Source organism: Mchenga conophoros, linkage group LG15, assembly GCF_057382185.1.
Source record: "Mchenga conophoros isolate Kocher_MC1m ecotype Shallow Benthic linkage group LG15, M_conophoros_male_GT1.1, whole genome shotgun sequence".
NCBI lineage: Eukaryota > Metazoa > Chordata > Actinopteri > Cichliformes > Cichlidae > Mchenga > Mchenga conophoros.
This window is the reverse complement of record NC_140540.1, coordinates 9,417,448-9,441,330: the sequence shown is the minus strand read 5'-3', so window position 1 is coordinate 9,441,330 and position 23,883 is coordinate 9,417,448. Positions and strand designations below refer to the sequence as shown.

General features: G+C 40.3%; 2 protein-coding genes across 3 annotated transcripts; both read right to left on the bottom strand.

Moving 5' to 3' along the window:
• Nucleotides 1-433: 433 nt before the first annotated feature.
• On the bottom strand, nt 434-14,562 carry chrna2b (cholinergic receptor, nicotinic, alpha 2b (neuronal)). Of its 2 annotated transcripts, none has more exons than XM_085247968.1 (6): nt 13,850-14,562; nt 8,966-9,117; nt 7,716-7,760; nt 7,410-7,519; nt 5,077-6,244; nt 434-1,324 (listed from the first exon to the last, which is right to left on the bottom strand). In XM_085247968.1, the coding sequence occupies exons 1-6, from the start codon at nt 13,914-13,916 to the stop codon at nt 1,199-1,201; spliced, it is 1,668 nt and encodes a 555-aa protein (XP_085104094.1). In that variant the 5' UTR covers nt 13,917-14,562; the 3' UTR covers nt 434-1,198. The 2 variants fall into 2 exon arrangements, with proteins under 2 accessions (XP_085104094.1, XP_085104095.1); XM_085247969.1 differs by having other exon boundaries at nt 5,217-6,244.
• A 641-nt stretch (nt 14,563-15,203) lies between these two features.
• On the bottom strand, nt 15,204-21,751 carry LOC146557731 (uncharacterized). The gene is made up of 3 exons (XM_085247970.1): nt 21,628-21,751; nt 16,868-17,415; nt 15,204-15,941 (listed from the first exon to the last, which is right to left on the bottom strand). The coding sequence occupies exons 2-3, from the start codon at nt 17,407-17,409 to the stop codon at nt 15,803-15,805; spliced, it is 681 nt and encodes a 226-aa protein (XP_085104096.1). The 5' UTR covers nt 17,410-17,415; nt 21,628-21,751; the 3' UTR covers nt 15,204-15,802.
• Nucleotides 21,752-23,883: the final 2,132 nt, after the last annotated feature.

The following is a 23,883-nucleotide window of genomic DNA, read 5'->3' as shown; positions in this document are numbered from 1 at the left end:
ATGATTATATTTAGTCATTTGTCCAAGATCCCCTTTGGAGCAGCCAGTCCAGTTACCCCTGCTAAAATCAGACTAGGGATGCACTGAGGAGTATATCACATTTGAATGCCCATTTCTTGAAGGATTATTCACCACCATCCAGAATATGTGGTGAAAGAAAACTTTGCTTAGAATCAAAGAGAACAGATTCATGACAAATATTGTTAAAATACAACTCAAATGTAGAATAGGCTCTAGTACTTAGTTTACAGGTGACAGCCTTCAGTGGCGTTAAGGTCAGGAAGGTGAATTTGTACATGTGGTTTAGCAGTCCACACTCTTGTATTGCTAATGTTTGCTGATGCATTTTCTGGACATATCAATGGTCAGACAAAAAGACAGACAGATAACCATGAAGTAAAGAGCATGAAAATAAGACGAATTTAAAACAAGCTTGTTTTCTTAATGTTTTAATCTCCATCCTTGAGCCTTTTACAACAAGCTAACATTGGGATGATAAACTGAGTTTGATTCAGAGTTTGACTTCTGCTAAGACAGTAAGATGACAAACAGCTTTCACTGATCCCCCTGCTATCAGTGAATGCAATGTTATTAAGTTGTTGAGTTTTAAGCTGCAATCCCTGAAACTATAGGAAAGAAAAATATGATCACTGTGACACCCTACTAAGACAGCCGTTGGCACTATATATTTAACTAGCATGTTATGCTAACATGCTAAAAAGTGATTAACATTTGCACATTAAAATACCAACATTAGCACAGTTTTCAACAGCCATGTTAACTTTAGTGAATGTTAACATGCAAATGTTTGCATTCAGGTCAAAAACAACCTGAGAAATGTTACAGATGATGCTGAAGGAGTAAACCTGAGGCTGACAAAGTGCATCTGAGATGAAACTTGAGCCAAGACTTTATAGCTAACAGTAGGTTACTGAGTCTGATCTTCCCTTAAAAATGTAGATTGTAGTTGATTTTTATCCAACTGGGAATAAGAATCTGAAAATAGCAGAGTTGTCTCCACTATTCATAAGTTATATTTGGTGACGTGTAAAGAGCACAACGGCCTTTTGAGGACACCTGGGTTGCACCGAGTTACACAAAGTTGAGTCAGATTACCCGACTTGAAGAAGAGTTCAGCTACACTTTAAAGTATCTTTCAAGAGGAGGTGACTGTTAATTCAACCCTTTCCCAGAAGCCTTAAATCATGCCGGCTAGCCACGGTGGCAAGAACAGACCAATTGTCCCAAGCAGGCAGACAATAATGAACATCCACAGGAAGATACGGTCAATCACCATAGCAACATACTTCCAGTCTTCTTTCACCTGTGCAGAAAGAAGTAACAGAGAAGGTGGGGAGAACAAGAACAGAAATAATATCATGAATTTAAATAATAATTCACATCATGGGTGGTATTGTTTGCTATGAAAAATATGGTTCATAAGAAAAACTACTCATCACACAAGCTATGTCATATATTCATGCACATTTCTGCACACTTTTGCTGACCTGTTCCTTCTATTTTCTTCAGTCAATGTGATTTGCTACAACCTGTCTGTAACCAATCAAACTTTTAAACAGTTCTTTCTTAGCTGCTCCCAACAGTAATTTCAGTGTGATGTTAGGCATATAATGGGATTTAGCTCCATGCATTACTGCTCCATGTATCTGCCCTTGAAGTTTAATATCTGTCTCCAGAAAAGCTCTCTTCAGTCACTCAGCTGCCAAAGCCAGTTTTTATACCTCTTCAGTAACTTCCTATATATGACAATAAAAAGAAAAGTTGTATTTTTTTTTAATTTAAAAGTTACTTTTCAGAATCAGAATCAGAATCAGAATACTTTATTGATCCCTGGGGGAAATTATTTTTTGTTACAGTGCTCCATTTTAAACCAACATTAAGACAAGACAGACAATACGCTAACTAAGAATAGTACAATATATACATATATATACATACATACATACATAAGTCACTTATAAATAAATATTTGGAAAAGAAACATGTGTAGTTGTAGCAGCAAACAGTGTGTTAAGTGGATGCGTTGTACAGGGAGATGGCCACAGGCAGGAATGATTTCCTGTGTCGTTCAGTGGTGCTTTTCGGTAATCTCAGTCTCTCACTGAACGAGCTCCTGTGACTGACCAACATGTCATGGAGTGGGTGGGAGGTGTTATCCAACATTGTCTTTATCTTGGACAGCATCCGCCTCTCCGACACCACCTTGAGGGAGTCCAGCTCCATCCCCACAACATTGCTGGCCTTACGGATCAGTTTATTAAGTCTGTTGGCATCTGCGACCCTCAGCCTGCTCCCCCAGCATGCAACAGCATAGAGGATCGCACTGGCCACCACAGACTCATAGGAAATCCTCAGCATTTTCTGGCAGATGTTGAAGGACCTCAGTCGCCTCAAAAAATAGAGACGACTCTGGCCCTTCCTGTAAAGTGCTGTGGTGTTTTTAGCCCAGTCCAGTTTATTTCTAGGGCAGAATGGTGCCTCACAGCAAGAAGATCCTGAGTTTGAAATAATAATTTCCCCTAGGGATCAATAAAGTATTCTGATTCTGATTGAGGCTGAGGGCCTTCTGTGTGGAGTTTGCATGCTCTGCTGTGTTTGTGTGGGTTCTCTCCGGGTACTCCAGTTGCCTCCCACAGTCCAAAGATATGCAGTAAGTGGGATTATGTTCACTCTGTTATTCAAATTTGCCCAGAAGTGCGATCTTATCCCTGTGTCAGATGGTGACATATCCAAGGTGTGCCCCGCCTCTTGCACTATACTAGCTGGGATAGGTTTGAAGGATAAGAAAGAGTATGCTAAATTTCTTATGCTTGCTATTTTGTCCATGAATACTCTGCAGGCTTTCTGCCCTCCTGTCTGGTTTTTCAAATGCAGTAAGAGGCGCAATATTGATAAAAATCTGAATAATATTTTTTAACAACCAAAGGGAAGATGTTCAAGTTGTTTTGGCAGGACAAAGTCTTACTGAGAGACTACGGACTGAGACACTAAAAGACTGAGTTATCAAACTTCAGTATATACTGCTTATTTTGGTTCTTATTGTCAGGTGTCATGGTAAACTGAGAGCTTAAGAATTTTTTTTTTTTTTTTACATGTTCTGGGTATCAGTATACAGTTAGGTCGGACGACACAAATGCAGCTTTGCTTTTGCAAACCATCTCAGTGGATTTTAAATCAAAGAATCAAGATGAGATCAAGGTGCACACTTTAACTTATGGGGTTTTACAAAAGTATTGCCCTAACCTTTTAGGAATTATCTACATTTTTATTCACAGTACCCCAGTTGCAGTGGCTCAAAAATAAATGGACAAACTCATAATTAAAAATATAAAGATTATTTTCATTCTTGGATGATTCTCATCTGGAGACTCTCTGTTAGGCCTCTACTGAATCTTGTGAAAAACCTGAAGTTAAAACTGAGATTTTAGTTTCAAAATAAGTTGTGTTTCTCTTTTAATACAAAGAAGCGGCTCGTTGCTGCAACATTCTTGCCTGTGCTGGATTATGGTGATATTCTATATATGAATGCTTCTGCTCAATGTCTTCGAATGGTTGGTTCTGTGTATCATGCTTCTCTGAGGTTCATCACTAACCGTAAATTTCTGACTCACCACTGTGAGTTAAACTCTCAGGTAGGACGGCCTGCTTTGGTAAGTCGGAGGAACTCTCATTTATACAGTTTTATATATAAGGCGATACTTGGGTTGCTGCCTTCTTATATATGTTCCCTGCTTCTAATGAAACATGCTGGTCGGTATTCTCTTCGTCCGCATGGCTACTTGTTGCTTTCTGTTCCATTTGCCCGAACTGAACTTTGTAAAAGAGCTTTTGTCCATTTAGCACCCTCGGCTTGGAACAAACTGCAGAAGGAATGGAAAATGACTGAATTCATTTCATTAAGTGCTTTTAAATCTAAACTACGAATCCTTGAGGCCAAGTCCATAACATGCAACTGTTTCAATTAGACTGATTGTCATTTTAACTGACTTTTTTATTTTTATTTGAATTTTATTGAATTTTATTTTCTTTTATTTGTATTCTTTCACTTATTGTTGCATGTGTGTTGTTGCTGCCTGTGTTTGAGTAATTTCTGTAACTGTGAGACATCTGCTGCTGCCTATCTTGGCCAGGTCTCCCTTGAAAGAGAGGTTTTTAATCTCAATGGGATCTTCCTGGTTAAATAAAGGTTAATAAATAAAATAAATACTGCAGCCACCTTCAGTAGCTGCTTGTTTGTGAGTCATTCAGTTTTATCTTCAGCTACAGGCTCTACTGCAGTGACTCCAAAAGTGTAGGATGGGTCCCCCTGTGGGCTGTGAAGGTATTGCAGGCCTTAGTATTAAAAGAAATTGCGTTTGAAATAGAACTATGTACAGTTACGTATTTATATAAATGCATTTATTTATGTAAAAAGTGAACTTCTGTACAGAGCAAATGGAAACATCTGTATCAAACCAATTTAACAAACATGCAAAGGACTATCGCTGATATTAAGAGCTGGGTCTCCAGCTATGGCCCGGAAACTAAGCAGCATTGTTCAGTGAAAGAATCCTGAAGGATGGCCATAAAGTCCATAAGGTCACGGGTGCACTCTAAATCCTGGTTTGCCATTTTTCAACATTCACAGGATTGTGAATTGTTGCATGTACCATCGACAGGCCATGCCCTAACACTGCTCACTAACCACCCTGCTTACTAAACTCAGTTCCATGCAACTTCTTTCTCTTTCCTAAAATGAAATTCAAGATGGAGCCTATTTTTTACACACGAACAATATTCAGCACTCACTGAACAGCAGGCGGTCAGGACAAAATTTCCAGGGTGCATTTCAAACAAGTGTATGGCAGCCAAATTTAACTCACGTATGATTTTTAATTTATATAGAATAGTAGGAATTGTGATTGCGCCTTGCACAGGTATTATCTAATCAACATGCCCAGAGTATGATTTTGTATCAAAACTGAGATAAATGTAAATTGGAATACCATCAGTAATACAAATGACCAAAATGCCATTCTGCTTTTATATTAGATGCATTATTTCCTTGATACTCACACTGAAGTCAGCATCCTCAGCCCTCAGGTGGTCTGCAATGTAGTGCACCCCTTCTAATGCACGCATGACACTTGGTGAAAGCAGGAAAGCTGACTGTGACACTTTATTGTCAACTTTAGCCGGCCGAGGAGTGGAATTACCTCTGGTTCCAGTTAAGTGCCTGTTCCCCCCTGCCACCACCTCTTGTCGGCTCTGGCTGTTCTGTGGGGTTTTTTGTTGTGGTGGAGGAGTTGACCCTGGAGGTCTGGGAGAAGGAGGACGGAAGGAGAAATAGGATGTCAGTGTTCCCAGCTCCAAGTCCTCATAACAGCTTCTCTCGGGGTCTTCCAATGTGGTCCCATCTCTTAACCAGTTAGCTGAGGTGCTAATACAGTTGCCCGATTTATACCCGGCTATTCGGAGCTGGCGCCGCTCTGCCACCGCTTCCTGTTGAAGGAGCAGCAGCCTGCGACGGCGGCCATCCGGTGCGGGCCGTCTCATGAACAACCAACGTGGAATCAAGTCCAGGAACACAGAGTGAACCCAGTGGGGCATCTTGTGAGTGCTGGGAGAGCGGTGGTGGACGTTGAGGACAAAGACAGTGATAACGATGGACAGGGTGACAAAAATCATGGTGAAGAGGAGATACTCGCCGATGAGAGGGATAACGAGGGATGTGGACGGTATGATCTCTGTGATGAGTAGCAGGAAGACAGTGAGGGATAACAACACGGAGATACACAGGGTGATCTTCTCACCGCAGTCTGACGGTAGATAGAAAACCAAAACCGTGAGGCATGAGATAAGCAGACAGGGGATGATGAGGTTGATTGTGTAAAATAAGGGAAGACGTCGGATGATGAAGAAGTAGGTGATGTCTGGGTAAATCTCATGGCAGCAGTCATATTTCTTTGTATTATACGTTCCCACGGCATTGATGATGGCCCATTCGCCGCTCTCCCAGTAGTTGCTGAGATCCACAGTATTTTCAATCTGCTCCAAGTCAATTTTGGCTTTGTCGTAAGTCCAGGAGCCAAATTTCATTTTACAGTTTTGTTGATCGAAGGGGAAGAAGGTGACATCAATGCTGCAAGAGCTCTTGTAAATAGCAGGAGGCACCCAGCGAATTTTGCCCGTGTAGAATAGGTGAGCTTTTGTCATGTGGGTCACAGCAAATTCGCCATCAGCACTGCAGAAGGAGAAGTTTGTCATATAAGTCATGGAAACACACAAAAGACCTCATCTTAGAGTGAAGGCTACATCAGATAAGAAATCATAACCTTCACTGTGATCAGTTCTATTCCCCTTCTTCTTTCCTGAGATTTTATTTCCTTTTTTTTTTTTCATTTTGGAAACTATGTAGTGAAAAACTGTCTGCAATCTCCCCTCCATTCACCACTTTAATGGCAACACTAGCTTCAGCAGAAGACGTAATCATACGTCCTTATCATTTAATCAGTCTCACCTCTTTTAATTTCACATACGGACTGTGATTACACGAGCGCGCTGGAGCAGAAACCTATCATCAGCGTGCTCGGTTTAATCTCCAGGAGGTGAATATAGGTGACGGGAGAGGTTTCTCAAAAGTGGTTTTTGCAATCAGTTTCCCACTGGAGCGATAGACATGTAAAGGCTGCCTTCAGTTCGATGAAACGAAATGCACTCCACCAATTTTTACTAACAGACGTGCAAAATTTAAAATGGAGTATCTTTTTCATTTTGCTAAATGAAACAGATAATAAAGAGCTGTGTTTACATCAGCGTGTAAACTATACCGCACATATCTCAGAAGGTACAAATAAAACCAGCCACCCAATCAGGACTGGAAGAAACATGAGAAAGCGGAGCAAACCATTGTTTTCACAGACCACTAGATGGTGCCATCTTCTTACACATACTGTTAAGGCAACAGGCGTGAGTTTGGACTCCTTTGTCATGCTACAATAAGAGCATAGCTGTTAGACAGCCCTAAATCTGCCATTACAATCCTCTGAAGCATTTTGGCAAACCTTGAAGTGTTCAGCAGCGTCTCAGTACGGTAGAGAGAAATAACTGTGATTGGTTATGTAGTTCAGAACTGAATAGACTCAGAATCAATTGTTTGACAGTATATTAATCCGAATAAAAGATTAATGAGTTTAGTGAGTTTGCTAAAAAAAAAATGCAACAAATATCAGAGTAAAGCTGTTTAACTGAATGTCAGATATTCGTTTCTTGAACAATTATAGTTATTTTACTCTCATACGCTCATTTGCACAACTGAGCTTTACTGTAGGCCTGAGTGTTTAATAAAGAGTTAATTAGATAATCAAGAAAAGAAATGCAGTAACCATTACATTTTATCTCAGACTCACTTGTTATAGAGGACGATATCTGGTACCCATATGAGCTCTGACGGCACTCTTATGGATGTCACGTTGTCATAGTCAGACGGTCTCCAGCGAAGCTTGTAGTCATTCCACTCCTGCGAGACACAAACAACACGAATCAGTCTGGAGGGCCGTGGCCCCATTTGTATTCATCATATGAGTCGTTCACTTCAACAATGCAAATGCTTTTTTGCATTCCTAACATTTCATGTCAGCATATCCCCTCCTGAATATAAAAAAAATAAAATAAAATCTAAATAATAAATCAACACTGACACTAGATTTCCTAACCTGTTTAAGCCACACGTTGGTTGTCATCATTTGGTTCTTTTCATCCTGAAAGACAGAGAGATAGAGAGCGAGAATGATGGAAATATTGTTAAAGTTGTCAACCGGGGGTTCAGACCAGAGAAATATGTCTGTGTTTCTTGGTGTTTTGTCAAAGGAAAACTCAAATATAACTTTCTGCTACTTTAATGACTTTATGGAAATCATATACACAGCTTCCTTCATAGCTGTGGGATGTAGTGTACCCATGAACAGGCCTATACTGACCTTGAAACCAAAGTTTGAGTATATGCTGTACAGGCATCACTGTATTTAGTCAATGCACAGAAATATCATAACCCTATCATCACCGATCATGAGGGTTTTGGTGATGAAGACATCTGAACATTGTTGTTGTTGTTCCTTGAGTATTTAAAAGTAGGATGGGAGGGAGAGCCTTCAGTTTTCAGGCCCCTCTTCTGTGGAACCAGCTTCCAGTTTGGATTTGAGAGACAGACACTATCTCTACTTTTAAGATTAGGCTTCAAACTTTCCTGAATCAAACTTTTCCTGGGGCTGAATCAGTTGAGCCTGAATCCTCCCTTAGTTATGCTGCAATAGGCGTAGGCTGCTGGGGGATTCCCATGATGCATTGAGTGTTACTTCTTCAGTCACCTTTCTCAATCACTGTGTTAATAGACCCCTCTGCATACTTGTTATTAATCTCTAACTCTCTCTTCCACAGCATGTCTTTGGCCGCCCCTCCCTGAGCCTGGTTCTGCTGGAGGTTTCTTCCTGTTAAAAGGGAGTTTTTCCTTCCCACTGTCGCCAAAGTGCTTGCTCATAGGGGTCACATGATTGTTGGGTTTTTCTCTGTATGTATTATTGTAGGGTCTACCTTACAATATAAAGCGCCTTGAGGCAACTGTTGTTGCGATTTGGTGCTGTATAAATCTAATTGAATGGAATGGAATCGAACAATCATTTATTTTTTCTGAATGACACTAGAGCAGGGGTAGGCAACTCCAGGCCTCGAGTGCCGGTGTCCTGCTGGTTTTAGATGTGTCCTTGATCCAACACAGCTGATTTAAAGGGCCACCTCCTCAACATGTCTTGAAGTTCTCCAGAGGCCTGGTAATGAACTAATCATTTGATTCAGATGTGTTTAATCAGGGTGAGATCCAAAACCTGCAGGACACTGGCACTTGAGCCCTGGATCATCATCATATGTCACATCACCAGCTCTTTGTGGCAAACGCAAGGCAAACACTCACCACATCAATAAGCTGGGCTATGGAGAGTCCAAACTTGACAATGACGACGTCGGAGATGTTTGGCACAGGTCTCGACCACTTGTTGTACCCAGCGAACAGGGTCTTGAAAAGGTCATCTTCAGCATGTGAGTGGGTCTTCTCGTCACAGAGGGCTGTGGATACATTACTGGTGTAGTTAGCCATTTATAGAAGACAAATGCAATAAGTGAAGTGGGTAATTTAGGAATTTGTAATATTTCTATTCTCTTGTTCGTTAATAAATTTATTCATCTCTCTTGGATCTGCATCATAGAGTTTGTTAACATTTAAATAAGCTAACATGGGGCTGTTAAAACTACAGGTGTATGTGATAAAGACCTCGCCTGTATCTTGACACTAAATGCATTTGCACTTTTTTAATGCATTAATATTATTGGTGAATATTTAATGGTATGGCATTCTAAGACTGAAACGGGATGAAAGAAGCGGAAGCTGAATGGTATATGTTGGGATCACATCCATGTTCTGTCATCTGTGTCTCTCCTAATCTTCACTTAACAAATACTAGTAAATCTGGCTGGCATCTGGGTTGCTTTTGGGAGCAAGAGAGAACTGCGAACATGTCGTGCTTCATCACAGAAGCCTACTCTAAACATCTAAGACTTTTCTTTGTAAAGTCTTATCGACTTTTCACATCTTAGCAAATCTTTTGATCTCTTGATCTCGGCTCCCCTTGAGGGCTGCCTGCTAGAATCTCTCAAGCTGAGAAGGTGGAGACAAAGGAAGCGTCTCTCCTCCCCTCGACAGTAATACCATTTCAGCTATACAATCTCTAAAGTCTTATTATTATGTATGTAAGGCCTCGCAGTGAGAGGCGGCTTGATTAAATTGATTCTGAATATGCACTCTAGTCAGATTTGTGTACAAGCTGGGACTGAGTCACCGTATTGTTTCTGCAGAATGAAAAGCATGGAAATAGACAGGAATCCCGTCCCTTGGGGATTACTGCTTCCACCTTCATCAGTGTAGTCAGAGTCAATTACACACATCATTACTCGCTACTGTTAAGTGGAGGTGAGCTAATTTCTCACCAGTGAAGGGTGTTTATTGTTGAGCTGTCTGTCACTCTGTGTTACGTCTGATGCATGAAACAATTAACTGATGCTTCTGATTTGGAGTGGAGGCTAACGGTTGGGTATATTTGTCTAATTTTTTTTTCACATACTGATGCTGGGAGATTAGGCATATATATAGATTAGGCATCAAATCCAGTCGTAACCAACAGAATTTTGATAAATTAATTAGAGAAAAAATGACACTGAGAAAAAAGAGAGCCCGTGCTTTAACGATGGCCGCCATGCTTTCTCGTTTGTCTTCTCCGGCGCTGATAATTGGCGTCTGTCTTGTGTCAGTGACGTAAAAGGCGGATTTAATGCGACATGACCATTCAAACAGCAGTCGCTTTCTAAAACATCAGATATGTATCGGATTCAGTACCACATGCGAAAGTGACCCAGGTCGGATTTGAAAATATCGGATTTGTGCTGTTCACACTGTCATACCATGATCGGATATGGGTCGCATAGGGTCAAAAAAGTCGGATTTTATGCGCTTTTGCCTGCAGTGTGAACGTAGCCTAAGACTCATATCGACACCAATATTTGGTTATTTTTGAAAAACACAAATTTCTTTATTTTAGAAAGGTAGCAGTGGCTGGAGCCCATCCCAGCTGTCATAGTGCGAGAGGCACGGTACATCCTGGACAGGTCACCAGTCTAATGCAGGGCTAATACAGAGAGACAGACAGACAACCAGTCTCACTTACATTCACACCTATGGGTAATTTAGAATCATCAATCTACACTAATTGCATGTCTTTGGACTGTGCGACAAAACTGGAGAGAACCCACACAGACACAACCCCTTTAATCAGGGCCAGTTGGTTGATTTGAACTCAGACCCTTTCTGCTTTGAGGCAACCTTGCTAACCACCGCACCACCGTGCAGTTAAAGTTCCCTTATATTTATTATGTGTGGTTGTTTATTTAGTCATTCACGATTCGTGTGACTGCGCTCGGATCAGCTGGTTGTTGTGTTTATGGCATGCCAAACGTGTTGCTAACAGGGAAGTTGTAGAGCGCCCTCTGGTGGACAAAGTATTCAACATCAACACTCACAATATAGTTCGAAGTTGCTTCTCTCACCTCTACTTATTAAAATTAAACTTATCAGCCTGTGTAAATGTCAATACTAATAAATCTGCAAAATCTGCAAATAGCTAATATTTGTCAATAATACTGGCTTTCTGATGCATCTTGCATCTAACTTGTATTGAGTGTGTTTTATATTTGCTATTACTGTACATCTACCTGCCTAGGTACTGGCACAATGCACCTCTTAAACTGTCACTTTATTGTTTGCGATGTAGCTGCACTCATTCGGTCCAATAATGCCAACTAACGGCTTAAAAATATATTGTTTTGTTCATGCTAAACTACCCACTATAAAGTCTTTACAGAATGGCAGATTATAACTTTTAGATGGTTTTTGTATGGTTCTCATTTAGAATTCAGTAACAAAGAAAATGCGTGTGTGTTCAATAATGTCAAAATATTTAATGATGTGGCATTTTTGTTTACTGATATATTGCCTTATTGATCAATTAATCAAAGCAGAAAAAAATTAATTGTATCAAAATAAAATAAAATAAAAAACTCAATTAAGATGTGATTACATCTACATGTCACTAATACACCAATGTTTCTGGAGCTCTGTTTGTTAGCATAGGTTATAATAGGGTGCACTCAAGTGTGCTACCATCAAGGGACCTTCAATGAAACCTTGGACCACCTTCATCTGGCAGCAGTCATGATTGCTTAGCCAAGGACACATCACTATCTGTCTATGGGTGAGTTGTGGCTCTGTTGACAGAATTACCATGTATTTACAACCTGTAACTGTAGGACAGGCCACTAGACGATGACCACTTGATGGACTTACATGTTGCACAGAGCTAATCCAAGCAAAGCATGCAAAACTGCTTCAGTGAGATTTATTGCCTGTGCTAACTGAATGGCTTGGTTTGGTTTGGCTTTACCAACAAAAGGCTGCAAAGGATGCAAAATTTGGCAAGGTCCTTCTTCTCGTTGATGCAGTAGTTTGTAGAAAATATACATTAGAGGTGGTAATCAATATGTGAATTCACTTTCAATTTGCCTAAGGTACACCTGGGCTCATGTCTTGTTATCATGAACTAATTTCAATCTGGCAAACAAGCAGGCACTAGAGAATTCCTATCTGCTATCTTGACAGTCGGGGCAGTGCGTATTCATCTGTCCGTGCATCTGGGAAAGACCAGATGTGGCGCTGGAAAAAAGCCTCTTGGGTACCACATATCAAACCTCGTGCCAGGGGAGAGTTGAAATGAGGCGACACCTTCAACATCCGGCACACTGGGCCCAGTATATTTGGACCTTAGCCAAGTCACTTGGCAAGGTGTTTAAAACACTGACCAGTTTGGATCATCGAGTCAGCAGCTTCTCTGGCCAGAGGTGCTTTTCATGAAATTGGGCTGTCAAATAATTACAGTAAAAATTTTACTAAAAGAATGCTGCAGATCTTTTCTTTGTGTGTGTATGAAAAACTGCAGGGTTTAAGTCAGAAAGCTGAAATCTATCTATGTCATACCAATAAGCATATGATTATGTAGTCTACCTACACATTTGATAACTGAAGCATACAGAGACAGAGTATATTTGGTGCTTTGAAACCCTTTTCAACAAGAACTCATTTTATCCTCGATCTCTGTATGGGAATGCTTTTTGTCTGCACATAAGTTGTGACTGCAACTGATAATTTGTGATTGCAAATTCTGACATCCATGTCAAAACTGGACTTCCAGAGTAGCTAACTGGGCTTCAGTGTCAATCTTGAATGAATCAAACCCTGTTTCCACAGAAGTATGCACTAGACCGTAAGAAATTGTAGCTTAAATCATTTCACAACAAAAGCAACAAATTGAGGCACGATCTGGCATCGACTGCTCCAGTCGTCTCTCAGTTTCTTCCTTTAAAGATGTTTCCTTCTCTGGTCCCTTTGTAGCTTTTTTGAAACAAGATTAACTTCCTCTGAAAATGTAGCAGCATGACTATCAGTTGTTGCACCAATTTGTGTGGCTCATTTTTCACACTGTTATGTTGTCCGCTGTACTGCTTTTGTACAGAAAGAAGCAAATGCCTTCATTCATCTCTTACATTTCTTCTATTTATCTTTCTAACAACAACTTATTTTCTCATAAGCTAAATAGCTGCTTCTCTGGAGGTGAATGTGTTAAATGAAGAGGTAGTTCCCAATGCATGAAACAGACATCCAGCTAAATGTGAAAATAGGACCGTGAGCCTTTTAAGTAGTCATGTGTGAGACTGCAAATTTCTGATACCAAGCAAATACTGGGTTAATATTGCAGATACTGATACAAATACTTTTAACATAGAAAGGTATTTATTTATAAACTGCCTTTTTTCTCCTTTTTTATAATGCATGTTTGAGGTATATTTTCCATAAAAAACAGATAAATAATTTATTTAACACAATTCAGTGGGCTACACACTAAACTTAAAGGAAGGAAACAAACTATCGAACGTATCGCGCTAGTATCGATCCAATACCGATACTAGCAATGACATCAATACTATCCCTGTTTGGATCCATCGATCACCTTTAATTTTGAAAAGTGCCGAGCATAACTGAACAGTAAGGTTAGAATATATTTTTCCAGTCTGTGACTTACTTCTTTGCACTTGCTCAGTTGCTCATCTCTCAGAACCTCCATGGTTCAAACACACCTGCTATTATTGCTGTCATTAACATTAGCCCACTAGAAAACATAGTTGTAAAAGTACTTACCGGCCGGACTCAAGAGTAGCGCCCAAATAAAAGCCGTCCCGGCGGAGAACAGGTGGTTGGATCCCATTTCGTCCTCTTGACAGCAAAGAAAACTTCACAAGAAAGCACGGAGCAGCTTCCGTCCACTGTCGAAACGCTATGTGGAAAAGTGTGAGCAACATCTGTCATCTTCGCAGCTGAGAAGCACGTCAGGACCACATCACAGCTACTGTCACGATAACCGCTTTCAAGTCTGTAGGCGGGGAATGACAGTGACAGCGCTCTGACTGACTTACTTTAGATCTCAGCATAGATAAGTCTCCGTCTCTGCTCACTGTCAGCGCTGTTTGGACCGGAGGAGAGCGAGTACCGTGCCATCAGTTTCCGCGCAATGAGCGCTATCCATCACTGGGTGCTGAATCAGGGAGCGGCACTATAACACTGTGTGTCCCAGCTTTGCTGTAATTGCTCATACCAGCTCATAAAAGTAGCTCTATAAATCTGTTTTCAGGAAATCAATTCACGGAAAGTAGTCGGATTTTCTTCTGCGTAGAGAGAATCCAAACAAATGCGCCTGTTACGCAGGGTGCCAAGAATTTGGCGTCCAATGCGTCCAATCCTGTGAGTGTGTTCTGTTTTAAAATTCAAAGTAGTAGTTTTCCATGACCGGCAGCTGGACAGTGTAATAAGTGTAATATGTAAGGTTGCCGAAATAACAGGAGGAGATGCAGGGCACGTCTGAGCATTTGCCTCTTTATTTGGCACCTAAAGCGACTCGCTCTCTCTCCCTCTCTCCGTGTGTGTGTGTGTGTTTAAGAGACACACATACACAGAACCCGTGTGTTTAAATGCTGACCAGCTATTCAAGAAACCAAGTTAAAAATGCATTTAAAAAAGTTATGAGCCTCGACTTTAATACAGTAATTATTCTTTGAAAGATCCAAAGAATGAGTGACGAGTGACGTGAAGCTGAACACGGCACAACAATATATTTGGAAAACAGCTAGAGGGCAGACCGGGTGAGTGAAGTTTGTACCCCAAACTAACTAGGAGCTGTGAAAACACCATAATGAATATTTTTGTTAAAAAAAAATGTAAGTGTAAAAAACATCAAACAACAAGGTGCTTTATTTATGTAAAATTTTGCCGTTTATAGGATTGAACATAAATCTATTTTCTAAACTCGTAATAATATAATGCTACATATTTTATTTTAAAAAATGAAAAGGCATCCCCCTCCAGGAAGTCCTACCGGGATTAAAGAGAAACCTTGTTTAAATAAGTTGCTTAAGCCAGGAAACTGTGCAAACATATCATGCATAGACAGTTTATCCCCCCCCCCCCCCCCCCCCCCCCTCTAATCATAGGATCTGTCTTAATATTTATATAGAAACTTATCCCCCTGGATATTTCTCTTAAGAAAACAAACCCTTTATTAGTTGTTCCAGTCCCCTCCCTCACTTATTGTTGCAGAAACAAAATCTCTGTTACCACATAGTCATTATAAGTATATCCCAGACTCCACCCTTACCCTGGAACCAGATGGCCAACCCATAGCTTCCCCTGGAGAAGAGTAACAGAGTCATTATGTTTTGTTCTCCGAAGGCCCATCTATTTTGATCCATAAACACGGAGCTTAGCTCAAAGCTGCACTGCATGCTGTTCCCATATTTGACCTCACAAAAATTCCACGAATAATGCGTGGATGGAAAATCGTATGTCATCCGTCGTGGAGATATTCAGTGAAAGGGAGGTGTCAACAATCCATCTTCGTTGACTGCTTCAGTTGATGTGAAGTTTAACCTTAACACACTGTTGCATCCCAGAACTGCTCAGCACATGTACATAAAAATACAATTATAAAATGGCGAGAGGGTATATTTCTTGAATTTGGGACCTCACGGAATGCCAAACATCATTCACAAGTTCAAGGATGATGCGCGAACACTTTTCAAAACACTTTTCAATGCTTTCTCAGCGATGGATTTTCACAATGTCTTTCATTTGCTTGGTGAATGAAGCGTGCAGGGCCTGTGCTGAGCTCTCCAGCCTGCTGGCGATGTCCGCTGCAGCACGAAGCATGTCTTCAAAGGCCAAGGACTCCTCTCTGATTCTGCTCCGAAGGACCAACAGTCCAGGTGGCCGGCCGAGTGAGTGATGACAAGGAGAAAGCACCGGACACAAGAAGAAACAACAGCAGAGGGTAAGAAAAAGAAAATGCGAGGGCATGAAAATATAACGGGGGGTCACATGTGCTCAAGAAACTATCACTTATATGCCATCGGGTCTCTATGTGATACTTTTTGTTCTTTGTTCTTCTCCTGCCCTTGTTATTGTCTGATTGAGTTCATCTTCGCCTTGTTACCATAGTTCCCTTGTGTGTATTTAGTCCTCAATCTTTTTCATTTCAGTGCATTTTTCCCTGTGTCACCTGCTGATTATCCAGAGATGTATTTCTTCTAATTGCGGGGTGTTTAAGTACTTCCAAAAAAACCCACCTGTTACTCTGTTTCTCTTTTATATTAGAAATAGTTTTTTTACACAGTGCGTCAGCTTCAGATACCTAAAATGAGTCTCAGTTTGGTAAACAATTACTATTTTATTATTAATGATTAATGTAGTTTAATCTAGTTTTGCTTTTTGTTTACATGGGTAGTGTTTTAATTTATGATTGATGGAAATGATGAAAAATGGTTATCAAATTTTTCCAACGCTTGTATTTATCAATTAAAAATTCCAAACCTCAAACAAAGCCCATTTAACATAAATCATAAATCTAAGAGAGGAAAAATATTCAGAATTTCACATTTCAATAACCAGCAACTGCCTGGTGATAGACTTAAGTCAACCTACATCTTTTCTTTTTTACATCGTCTTTCCCCACAATATCTTCAGTATATGTGCTACCACAGTTAATTAATCTTAACAACAGAAACAAACAGCAGGTTCTTTTTCTTTTTCTTTTTAACTGTCGTCTTTACATTTCAGCTGTTAACTTTATGACGTTTGGCACAAACACATTTGATTTACTGCACTCACTTGTGGATCCCAGAGAAGGAGTCCGGTACATCTCCCTCCAGCTGCTTTTTTAGATCCTCTTCTGCTTTTTCTACCACCTCGTGCCAGCTCTTTTGGTCCTCTTGAATGCCAATGACATTTTCCTTGATCACATCTTCATAGCGCTGATCTCCCAGCTCATTCCCTACAAATTGCACCAAGTTTTCCATCACTGCCTTGTTCCCATGCTGTATGGCCTGCAGGTAGGCCAGCTCCTCTCTCTGGGCCTTCAGCCTTCGAGCTGAAGCAGTGTTGGTGCTGAAGTGGACCGAGCACCTGTCCGGCTGGGGCTCGTGGTGGAGCACAGGTGTAGGTGACGGTGAGGATGCTGCCGATGTGGTCCAGTCGTGGCTGTTTTTGACCTTCGCAGGCTCATCACCAACAGCCTGCAATGTGTTATTGGTGGCCATTATCACAGAGTAGATGTCAAAGCCTGAACCCCAGTCCCCATCTCCACTTTGGCACAGTGCTAGGGTTGCCATGGATACCAAAGCCAAGATGACGTTTGTCCAACAATATCGCATGGTAACCTGAAAAGAGGTAGAAGTGTGTGACTGTGAACTTGGCCAGCTGGTGAAGATAATAAAACTGAGTGAGATAAATATGCAAGTGGGCTGGTTTACTTCACTTACATACTTAATTAATAAAAAAGCTGGGGTACTCTTCATGTTGTAAATTAGAATTCATAACATACAATGCATGCATGTAATTTGTATAAATGGCACAAACACCATGTATTCAGTGCTGAAGTTGAGCTTATTTACATCCTATTTACATTTAAGATATTTTTATGGTCTCACGTTTGGCGGAAACATTTCTAAATATGCAGCTGCGATAAGCAAAAATGAGTTTAAAGCAACACTCTGCAGGAATCTGGAAACTGAAGACTTCATTTTAAACGTGCTGCGCCTGCTCTGTTGAATTTTTAATTTCACAGTGTGCCAGATGTTTTCATTGTGTGAAAGACTGCACTAATTTGGTCAATCAACCGTTGTGAACAGGCAGACACGCCACATACGTGGACTAGTATAACTGGAGGCTGTTTTTTTGTTTTTTTGAAATAAATAAATCAGCACTTCTAAGTATTTTTTATAAATGTAAATTTGGTCTCATTTGTTGTTGCTGTTGAACTTAACGTGCCTGGGCGGTCTCAGATGCAACGCCTCTGCCCCACAATGTTTTACACTTGACGTGTTAACAGCTAACTCAGTTAAGCTACAGGTCAACAGCTCAGGTTCGCTGCGTTCTCACCCTCGTCTGAAGTGAGAATGTTTTCTTTCATTTTGTTCTAGTCGATAAAAAATGATGTCTTCCTTTGCGAGAAGGCCAAACAAGGACATCCAGGTGATGCTGAAAAATTATCTCCAGCAGATAACGAGTTTAACAAGTTGGAACTGTTTTTCTAACTAAGAGTTAACAGCAAGAAAAGCCAGGTGGTTATTCAAAATGTTATTCAAAATGTTCAAAATGTTCTAAATGTTTGCTGCGTCATGCCATGTGCACTCATGTCCCCCGATTACTGATGCTGATCAAACTGGACAATCCCTTTTATCTGTAGCCCAGAGGATGATTTCCAAACAGAATTGAAAATTTTTCTTTCAGACCCCAAAAACAGTTTGAACAGTTTTTCATGTTACCTCAGTCCTTAAACAAGCAGAGAGTTTGTGGATCTTGGCCATGTATGAGTGTGCTTTGCATGGCATAGTTTTGACTTGTGGATGCAGTGATGACGATGGTTTGGGGAAGTGTTCCCGAGCTCATGCAGTGATTCTACTCCAGCAGTGTCTCCAGCTATTGGCTTACAGCCTCGTCTCTTACATACAGAGATTAGCTGTAGATGATCCCACCATTTCTGATACTGATCATCTATTTGCCCACACGATTTTTCGCAGAATGGGAAAGCCATCCTCATCATTCCATCTGGAAGACTCTGCTTCTTTGGATGCTCCTTTAACTGTACGTCCATTGGCCGACATTTGTTGTGATTCCTTCTGTCACGCTCAGTCTGACAAAGTCTGTCAAATTCAGTGGTGGAAACTAGATGCATCCTCTCAGATGTTCAAGTTTTTAATTTTAATGCTCAGATTGCACAACATTTTTTTGTTGTTTGTGTACTTTTTTGTAATGAATAAATAAATAATAAATACTTTTAGTCCCTCAAATGTTTTTTGATTGTTTCAGCTTTGCCTGTGCCTTTAAAGGGAAAATGTTCAATTCAAATGTGATGGGTTAAACCAAACAAACCCTTTCCATGTTCTGTAAATGCTGTAAAAAAGTATAAATAGGGGAACATTTTATGTGGCTTGGGTTGTGGTTATTTACTAGAGCGTGCTTTACATTCTGTGGTTGAGCCACAGCATGGAGTTTTGTCACGCTAGGGTTGTAAGAGCTGACAATAGTACCCTTGCAGCAGGGTGTGTGTGGTTTCTGGTAACCAGCGGTTGTCTTGGGATCTTTCATGACATCTATTCACCTTGTAAACACAAGAGTAAAGGCTTGTTATCCCAAGCTCAACACATGAGAAGCTCTTCCTTCCCATGTGTTGCAGTTTTCAGTGAAACAGCTGCATTGTCACTTTATCATGTCCCATTTAAGGTTCTGTCTTCTCCATCTGGAAATATATATATATGGTTGTTGTTTTTTTCAAACCGAGTCTGGTCTGAGGTTGAGGCATTGCAGACCTTTTTCTGCTGTCAGAGCACATTTGGTTTACTTTCACAGCAGCCTTGAAAGTATTTTAGCTCCCAACAGCTGAACTAGAAATCAGAGTTGCTTGACTTCCACCTATTACTCTGTTACAAATGTCCACTCCTGCCAGCTGCACACTGTAAACACTGTCTCCTTTTTTTCTCTCTCTTTTTTTAAAAGATGAGCTGTTGCAGGGCAAAAGCCCATCAAACGACCAACTGTTGTCTCCTTCTGTTTGTGATTAGTTTAAATGGTGACCTCACACACTGCTTGCTGTGGCTGCTGTAAGACAAGTAGCCAACAGAAACCTTGAGGCACAGACACAGAGCCTGACGTCATTATGTTAGAGTAAGGAGAAAGCTTTCTTTTGACTGACAAGCGCATTGTAACAGAATTTTGATCAGGAAAAATCTCATGCTGTACAAATGGGGTTTATTATTTTGACTATTTTAGTCCTTGCAAACAGCTGTGCGATAATGTAGATATCCTCCAATGTTGTCCTCAAACTAATTGGTTGTATATTAGAAAAAGCCCTGCATAAGTCTACACTTTGTGTTTAACTTCTGTGTAAGCTGACTCACTCCAGCAGATTAGATTAACAAGCCAGAGAAACTAGTGGGTGAATTCAATGTGAAACCTGTGATAAGCGGAGAGCACTCGTTCAAAGACATTTAATGCCCTGCAAGTGTGGAGATGCAGCATATCCAAAACTTTTTATCACCGTGAACTTCCACTGCACTCGTTTGGATGTTAATAAATCCAAACCTTATGGCCAAGAGTGACAACTTTCAGCCTAATGACATAATACAGCCAAATGGAAATGCAATTAATCTTGAAAAATGTTATTGTCTCTGCGTTCAGTTCCCGCCGCAGCAGTCACGGACGTGCTGAAATGACGTTTAGAGGCATTATTTCATTCTATTAAAAACCCCGCTGACCAGAGGCACATGTGCTCCCGTCTACATCACAGAGTGGCGGCAGCAGTTACCTTTGTCTTTGGAAAATGTCTGAACAGTTTCCACGCTGGCGTCTTACGGTTTTGAAACAGGGTTTGTGTTCGACTCTCCGTGGCCCATAGTGACCTTTTTTTGGCTTCAGTGGAAGGCTCTGTTTTTATAGGCTGACTTTTCTTTTGGCTTAAAATAGAAGAAGCTTGTCTGCAGAGGGAAAGCAGCCATAAGCTCAAACACCAGCATTAGGACACTTTAGCTGTTTGTTCTATGCATTAAGCAGAGTTTTTGTTATGCTGTTCTGCTGATTTAAAAACTGATTTTAATTCAGTAAACCCTTTCAGTTACCCTCATAATCAACTGGTCATCACTCTTTTCTGAAGTGCATGTCGGCATCTTTAAATTGTCTTTTTATAGAATAAAATGTAGCAAATCTACATGAAATAGCAGGGAAAAAAGGACAAACAGATTATTGAAATTTGAATTGCTGGAATCAAAGTGAAAATGATGTAACTTGCAGAAATGCATTTCCAATCAAATCTCTAAATGTGGCCGTGCTCTCTTCCATGTCTGTGGGTTAAAGCAAACCTGTGTTTTTGGTGTCCCTATAATTCAGTCTTGTTGCCCCCCCGCCCCTCTTCTTAAAGCCTGAACAGGTGGGCTTCACAAATGTCACAACACACAGACTTGCTACAGTGTTAGTGGGACAAGGAGTCGTAACAGTGAGGTAGCAGAGCAGAGACTGTAGTGTTAAAGCCTGGAAGTTAGAGACGTTTTTGTTAGTATAGTCATAAAAAGTGGAGACATTTTTGCATGCACACAACTACGCAATATATGAATACTATGATGTGACCTTTTTATATGCATATGCTTTTTTTCCTGACAGTGAAAAAAACAAACAAAAAACATCTCTTTAAATTTCCGTTCAACTCAAAAGCAGCCGTCCACACCAACAGCAGCTCTTTCACACAAAACTTTATACAAGTGCCATGAATTCAAATTTATCTACTTCTGCCAGGGGGAGTACACAGTGAGAAAGCAGCGCTTTCCCATTAATACTGTACACTAAACTCAGATTTTCATAAATCCAATCACCAAACTTACCTGCGTCCGGGAATTTATTCGGATAGAAAAATGCTAGATTCTGCCACTTCCACTCTTTCAGTTACGCAAATCAACTCAAAAGCTCCAGGACTACGATTTCCAAGTGGAGCGCATAAATACTTGCTCTGCTCCCCTTCTTCATGTCAAGGGGAAAAAATGCAGACACACGCACACACAATTAGGGTTTGGCTAGAGAGTGTGGTCGTCTGTGTGCCCCTGCCTGCTGTTGGGAGGGGTTGGTAGGGGAAGGGAAGAGGGGTAGGGGGGCTGGGGGGGGTATGTTTTCAAAAAAGGCCAAAACTGAATGATTTCTTTCTTTGCAGTGGAAAGAGGAGCTGGCAGAAGGAGAGGAAGTGAAGGGAGTGTGATCTATTTCACATCTGGGGGCTCTGCATAGGGGTTCCTCAGTGTGGGGGGAATGTCTTTTATGACCATGCAAGATGCACATTTCTTATTTATTAAAGTACGGACTATACTTTTAATATGTAATAAAGTCAGGTCTTGCACTGCTGTGACGTTATTGTAGCTTACAATGCCAAAGAAGCAGCAGCGAAAGATGGAGGGTTGAAAACATGGAGACAAGTTTGTTGTATTTTTAGGGGAAAACAATTAAAATCAGAATATGATAAATAGCATTTACTTTAAAATGATATCTTCAGCATAGAAGCTCTGCCCCAAGGAGTCCCTAGCATCAAATAACAGAGCAAAAAAAACCCCCAAACATTTTAATTAATCATGAAAGAAATATACCGGCTGTTAAATGAAACATTAGATATGCATTCAAAAGGCAAATATTTAACTCATATTGCAAGCTTTCTGCTTTATAAACGACAAACAAATGAATTCCAGACAGACATGAATATTTTATGGTTATGCAGCCCATTAGTTCAAAGAAAGTCTATGATTATTTTAATTAGAACAGTGTGGTTACAAGACTGAAGCACATGCTAGTTTGGATGTTTTAGATGGGAATGATCTGTCCCCGAAGAAGCAAAATTAAATGTATCCAAACAAAGGTCATGAAATCTTTAATTGAATAAAACTGTAGTTTTATTGTCACTGTTATTTAAATTAAATGTAAAAACTTCCTTGTACCACAGGTAAAAGTGACAGGTTACTAAAGAAATCAGTTTTTATGACCTCATGAAAAGGTATTCAGTAAACAGGTCTATTAGGATTTGCATATTTAGTTTTTATGTTGTTAAAAGTGAGCGGTAGTGTTAATTGTGAGTGTTTAACATCAGTTGCAACAGCTGTAACACAATCTAAAATGTCCAGCTATCTATAATGCGATTAAAAAAGTGATAACAGAGAGTTGCAAGGGGTTGCCACATTTCAGCACAGCACCTAAATCAACTAAATGTTAATCTGATATGTCATAAAATTATAAACAGTCATCCTCTTTCAAGACCCTGTTTGGTGATTTTGAATAAAGTCATGTTTCAGGAAGTCAGCTTTTTCCCCTTTTTGTGCTCTTGCTACATCACAGACAATATTGATCCTTACCCTGGACATTGAAATGTGGCTTCAGATGAGCTGGAGCAAAGATGGACGTTCATTTTTAGACACCCGAGGAGATTTGGTGTGACTGTGATCTTTCCCTTATTTAAACCAGGGGATGCATTCAGCTAATTAGCATGAAGGTTCAGAGAGTTGCATGAATAAAAGTCACTGACTTCTTGTAAAGTTACCGTCGTCTCCCGGGTTTGTTATAAGGTTACCGCAATAATGAAATGGGTACTCACTCCCGGCTTGTCACTCATGGATGCTTGTAAAGGATCGCTATAAAATACATTGGCTAAGGATAAATTGCAGGGTAAATATTGTGAGTAGATGTATCAAACGCATATTTTCCTAAACTTAACCAAGTAGTTTTTAATGCCCAGATCTAGTGAGTGAGTGAACAACTGGAACAAAGTGAAAAACAGAAAACTGCTAAAGTAAGGTCACAAACAGAAATTTTTAATTAGTCACTTTGTGGTTTAAGAGAATTTATATCTGGTAAAAACTAGTGTAAAGAATCTATTATGTAGTGAATGAATAGGACAATCAGCAGATATTGAAGCCAAATACGTGAACAATGTTGGATTCTGGTCATAGTACTTGACTTCTTTCACGTGTCAAAGGATAAGCATCAAAACACTGAACCTCCAGCCTCCCCACCCCCGCCGTACCTTTCAACAGCTTCTGGACTGCTGGTGTTAGTTCAGTCAGCTCATCTTACTCTTGCTCCCTCAGGGCTGCTGATCCTGTGTT

What these genes read in the sequence shown, in the direction of transcription:
- chrna2b (XM_085247968.1), bottom strand. Translation starts at nt 13,916, where the DNA reads ATGGGATCCAACCACCTGTTCTCCGCCGGGACGGCTTTTATTTGGGCG. An exon ending in TAGCCCAGCTTATTGATGTG is followed by an intron (nt 7,761 to 8,965) that starts GTGAGTGTTTGC and finishes TCTGTCTTTCAG; the next exon opens with GATGAAAAGAACCAAATGAT. An exon ending in GATATCGTCCTCTATAACAA is followed by an intron (nt 6,245 to 7,409) that starts GTGAGTCTGAGA and finishes CTCCTTCTGCAG; the next exon opens with TGCTGATGGCGAATTTGCTG.
- LOC146557731 (XM_085247970.1), bottom strand. Translation starts at nt 17,409, where the DNA reads ATGCGATATTGTTGGACAAACGTCATCTTGGCTTTGGTATCCATGGCA. An exon ending in TCCTTCTCTGGGATCCACAA is followed by an intron (nt 15,942 to 16,867) that starts GTGAGTGCAGTA and finishes CCTTCGGAGCAG; the next exon opens with AATCAGAGAGGAGTCCTTGG.